Source organism: Numida meleagris, chromosome 24, assembly GCF_002078875.1.
Source record: "Numida meleagris isolate 19003 breed g44 Domestic line chromosome 24, NumMel1.0, whole genome shotgun sequence".
In the NCBI taxonomy this organism is placed as follows: domain Eukaryota; kingdom Metazoa; phylum Chordata; class Aves; order Galliformes; family Numididae; genus Numida; species Numida meleagris.
In genome coordinates, this window is record NC_034432.1 from 122,629 (window position 1) to 127,676 (window position 5,048).

At 64.5% G+C, this 5,048-nt stretch overlaps 1 protein-coding gene across 1 annotated transcript in view; it reads right to left on the minus strand.

The window, feature by feature from the left end:
• Positions 1-5,048, minus strand: part of LOC110388029 (ras GTPase-activating-like protein IQGAP3) — a 9,031-nt gene that overhangs the window by 2,231 nt on the left and 1,752 nt on the right. Inside the window, exons 2-11 of the mRNA XM_021376815.1 lie at positions 4,909-5,048; positions 4,459-4,543; positions 3,964-4,196; positions 3,749-3,881; positions 2,856-2,958; positions 2,650-2,785; positions 2,453-2,540; positions 1,950-2,162; positions 251-417; positions 72-173 (exon numbers count right to left, since the gene is read on the minus strand). The exon at positions 4,909-5,048 is cut by the window's right edge and continues 1 nt beyond it. Coding sequence (XP_021232490.1) covers positions 72-173; positions 251-417; positions 1,950-2,162; positions 2,453-2,540; positions 2,650-2,785; positions 2,856-2,958; positions 3,749-3,881; positions 3,964-4,196; positions 4,459-4,543; positions 4,909-5,048 — 1,400 coding nt within the window. The remainder of the gene's footprint in view (positions 1-71; positions 174-250; positions 418-1,949; positions 2,163-2,452; positions 2,541-2,649; positions 2,786-2,855; positions 2,959-3,748; positions 3,882-3,963; positions 4,197-4,458; positions 4,544-4,908) is intronic.

A 5,048-nucleotide genomic window follows, 5' to 3' on the forward strand; every position in this document is an offset into this window, starting at 1 on the left:
GGTTGACCTTTAAGGACCCTCCCAACCCAAGCCACCAGAGCAGGGCTGCGCAGCAGCTCGTGGCTACGTACTGGCTGGCCGGCAGGTCCTCGATCTCCAGCAGCACGCCCTTCTCGAGGAGCCGAGCAGCCGTGTAGCGCAGGGGCTGCGGCTTCTTGCTCTTCCCGCTGCCCCTGGAAGAGAAGGGTCGGCAGGGAGCTCGGGTGTGGGGCTGGGGTTCTGCGGGGGGCTCCTCCCGCGGGGAACGCACTTGTTGCTGGAGGCCAGGTTGTCCAGGCAGGTCTGGATGTACTGGTTGTAGTAATCGATTTGCTCCTCGTAGAACAAAGTCTTGGCATCGAGGGCGCGCAGCGTCTGCCGCAGCTTCAGCAGCTCGTCCCTGCGGTGCTGCCGGTAGCGCCGCTGGTTGCGGATGTCCTGCAGGAAACGGAGCCGAGCGAAGGAGAACTCACCCCGAGCTCCAGCAGAGCAGCTGAGCGCAGGGGGTGTGCTGGGAAGGAGGACGGAATTCAACCCGGAGGTCTTCTCCAGCCCTAATGGTTGTGGGATGTCATCTAGGGACATGGCTGGGGGCACGGTGGGAGGGGCTGGGTTGGACTTGAGCCTGGAAGACTTCTCCAACCCTAATGGTTCTGTGACCCTAAATAGGGACATGATGAGTGGGCATGGTGGAATGGGTTGGACTTGGTGACCTTGGAGGTCTTTTCCAACCCCAGTGGTTCTGTGACGCTATCTAGGGACATGGCTGGTGGGCATGGTGGGATAGGCTGGGGTTGGACTCGGTGATCTTGGAGGTCTTCTCCAACCCTTATGGTCCTGTGATGTTACTTAGGACATGGTTGGAGTGCATGGTGCAATGGATTGGGGTTGTTCTTGGTGATCTTCGAGGTCTTCTCCAACCCTAATGGTTCTGCAACCCTAATTAGGGACATGGTGAGCGGGCATGGTGGGACAAGTTGGACTCTGTGACCTTGGAGGTCTTTTCCAACCATAGTGGTAGTGCAATGCTGTCTAGGGACATGGCTGGTGGGCATGGTGGAAGCGGTTGAGGCTGGACTTGGTGGTCTTGGAGGTCTTTTCCAACCCTAATGATTCTGTGACCCTAATTAGGGCCATGGTAACTGGGCACGGTGGGATGGGTTGGGGTTGGCCTTAGTGATCTTGGAGGTCCTCTCCAACCCTAATGATCGTGTAACACTGCGTGGGGACATGGTTGCAGGGCATGGTGGGATGGGTTGAGGTTGGACTTGGTGATCTTGGAGGTCTTTTCCAATGCTAGTGGTTCTGTGACCCTAATTAGGGACATGGTGAGCAGGCATGGCAGGATGGGTTGGACTCGGTGATCTTGGAGGTCTTCTCCAACCCTAATGGTTCCGTAACGCTATTTAGGGCCATGGTAACTGGGCACGGTGGAATGGGTTGGAATTGGCCTTGGTGATCTTGGAGGTCCTCTCCAACCCTAATGATTGTGTAACACTATATGGGGACATGGTTGGAGGGCATGGTGGGAGGGGTTGGACTCGGTGACCTTGGAGGTCCTCTCCAACCCTAATGGTTCTGTGACCCTAATTAGGGACATGGTGAGTGGGCATGGCGGGATGGGTTGGACTCGGTGACCTTGGAGGTCTTCTCTGACCCTAATGGTTCTGTGATGCTATCTAGGGACATGGCTGGTGGGCATGGTGGGAGAGGTTGGGGTTGGACTCGGTGACCTTGGAGGTCATCTCCAACCCTAATGGTTCCGTAACGCTATTTAGGGCCATGGTAACTGGGCACGGTGGAATGGGTTGGAATTGGCCTTGGTGATCTTGGAGGTCCCCTCCAGCTCTAATGATTCTGTGACCCTACGCTCCTTGTTCTTTGCTGCGTAAATGATGAAGCCCTCCCCTCCCACCCCCGAAATGCAGCAGAAGCAGCGCCCAGCAGCCCCACGTCGCTGACTGCAGCACCTTGGCCAGCTCGTTGACGAGCCCCTGGTACTGCTGGGCCGAGTCCACCAGCCCCAGGCCCTCCAAGCGCCGCAGGTTGCGGACGATCCTGCGCTTCTTCTCCTCCAAGCTGAGCTGGCTGCTGGCCGCCAGCGAGCGGTGCCGGTGCAGTTTGGTGGGGGTCTGGGCGTCCCACAGCGCCCGCCGCCGCATCAGGTGGTGGTGGGAGGCCTCCTGGGGACAGAAGTGGGGAGGGGAGGTGGTGGGAGGCTCCCTGGGGGGGCGGGGGCTTTGTGTGGGAGCCGGCAGGAGATGGGGCAAAGTATGCGGGAGTGGGGATGCTCCAAGGCCAAAGCCCGAAGTGTGCCTGGGATCTGCAAAACAGAGCTTAGCCACGGCAGGAGCGCAGTGCGGGAAGGGCCGTGGGGCAGGGCCGTGGGGCAGGGCCGTGGGGCAGGGCCGTGGGGCAGGGCCGTGGGGCAGGGCCGTGGGGCAGGGCCGTGGGGCAGCTCGTGCTGTGTCACCTCCAGCTCTGATGCCGGCGTCCACAGGATCTCGGGGAGGGACCCTCCTGGCTGGCACTGGATGACGTCCACCAGCATCTGCTTGGTGCTGGGGATGGGAGGGGGGGGTTCTTTGCTGAGCGTCTGAACCAGATCCCTCCCCCCCCTCAAACCCCAAAGAGCAGGGGCCGTGGGGCAGCCAGGGGAGCCGTCCCCACCTCAGCAGCAGGCTCCTGCCATCGCTCTCCTCACTGCCCGCCTCCGGCAGCGGCTTCCCGGTGAGGGTGAGGGAGATCTCCGTTCTGCTGAGCTGGGGGGGCTCAGTGCCACCCCCCGGGCTGGGAGCGCTCTCCCCTATGGGAGAGAGACCAGAGTGAGGGCGGGGACGAGCAGGAGGGGCAGAGTGACAGAGCTCTCTACGTACCGACCAGGGCCTGGACGCTGGGCAGCTCGCCCAGGTCTTCCAGCAGCTCGTGCAGGGGATCCCCGGGGTCGGGCGCGATGGAATCCCGGTGCTCGAGGAGGAGCTGGGCGGCGCGAGAGAGAAATCAGCGGCAAAGGGGCACGGGGGGAAGCGGGGCCCGGAGCAAAGGGCAACAGACAGAACTCCCTTTGCATTCAAGTTTGCAAAGTCAGGAGGCTCGGGAAGGACAAACTGCAAAGGTTCTGCGGAGCGGGGAACCTTCGCTTGCTGAAAAAAACCCAAAGTCCCGGAGGGGCAGCGCTTGAGGTCGGACAAAGAGCAGCAGAAAAGCGCAGAAAGCACCGGAGCTGTGGGCAGAGCAGAGGGGACCGCTCCGAGCTGGGAAACGCGCTGGGATTCAGAGGGTCTGCGTGTCCCCGGTGGGAGCTGCCAGGTGACGACCCCGGGATGGGGGGATCCCGGAGCCCCGTGGTGGCAGCGGGGACGGGGCAGGGTGCAGGGAGGTCCCAGCGCGGCCGGGCAGCGTAGGGCAGGAGCTGCGGTGCCGCTCCCAGGTCCCCAGCCCTGGCTGTGGCTCGGTGCCGCCCAGCCAGCAATCCCCCCCCCAGCTCATGGGGGCACGGGGGTTGGAAAAGCCCCCCAGGAGCAGCAGGTCCCACCCCAGCCCCCCCTCACAGAGCCACAGAGGACGATCTCAGAGGTGTCCCCCGAGCTCAACGATTCTGTGATCCCGTGTGCGGGCACAAGCAGGGACGGGACAATCTTGGGGTCTTTTCCAATGAGCCCAACCCCGACCCATCGCCCCCCGCCCGCTGAGCGCAGCCCTCGGTGCTACACCCCCCCGGTCCCTGCACCCCCCTCCCCCCCAGGGCCCGGTGACCCCACGCCCTCACCCTGTGCGTGTCGATGAGTTCCCCCGCAGTGATGTAGATGACGGGTTTGGCCACCGCCACCAGCTCCGAGTACTCGTCCACGTTGAACCTCTCCTCGGGCTCGGGGACGCGGCAGGCGGCGGCGATGAATCTCCTGCACCGGGGGGGGGGGGCACTGCACTGAGCCCCGGGCCCAACGCTGCCATTCACCCCCCCCCCCGTGACCCGGCGCCCACCGGAACTTGGCGTGGGTCTCCTCCAGGTAGCGGTTGGCCCCGCACAGATGCGCGTTCTCCCCCTGGAAGGTTTTCCGGGCGGCCGCGTGCTGCAGCACTTTGGCGATGGAGCCCAGGCTGCGGCGCTGCTCGGGGCGCAGGGCAGCCCCGGCCGAGATGTCCACGATGTCGAAGCCGTCGGGGGCCACCACCGCCGGGTTCATGAAGCGGTAGTAGAGCAGGTTCCCCACGACCTATGGGGCGGGAGACGGCCGCGGTTGGGGAGCCCCACGCCGTGGGGGGGGGGCTGCTTTGCATGAAACCCCCCCCCCAGCACAGAGAGCCCACGGGTGCCGTCTCCTGAGCTGCTCGAGGGAAACGTTCCAACGTGAAGGTCTCTAAGTCAGGATGGAAACAGCCACCAAGAGGGGCACGGCAACCGAGGGGCGTCCCAGAGTGAGATCCTGGCCCCCCACACCCAGGGGCTCCGGGCAGCCCAGCCCCCAGCCCCGGCACCTTGTCCAGCTCCTCCTCCGAGGCTTCGGGGAACTTCTCGGCCAAGGACGTCCGCAGGGTTTTGGCCACGTAGCGCATCCCGTAGCTGCAGAGAGGGCAGGGGGAGGTCGGGCAGCGCCACGGGACCGGGCGCCAAAACCAGCGCCCGTGCCGTGGGGGACCCATAGGAGCCCTCGTCCCCAGCTCCTGCCCCGTTACCAGCCCGGACCGCCCCAGAGGAACCTTCCTCCCCCCCCGCTCGCCTCTTCCTCTTCCAAGAGCGGAGCGCTCGGCTGAAGAGGACGCAGCACTGCTGGGGATCAGCGGAGGAGCTGCCGCTGCTTCTCTCCTCGCCGGCGGCTCCGAAGCTCCCACGGCAACCGAGGGGCCAGAACCCCCCCAGCGCTTCACCTCCCCCCCGGGACCGCCCCGCAGCCGCAGGGACGCGGCCCAGCCCCTCCGGATACGCACGGGATTTTATCCACGGAAGAGGTGATGGCAGAGACGAACTTCTCCGTCACGGCGAGGAGCGTGCGGACGGAGATATCCAGGCGCCGCCGGACCTCGGCGTGGCACAGGGCTTGCTCGGGGCTCACCTCGTACGGGAGCCC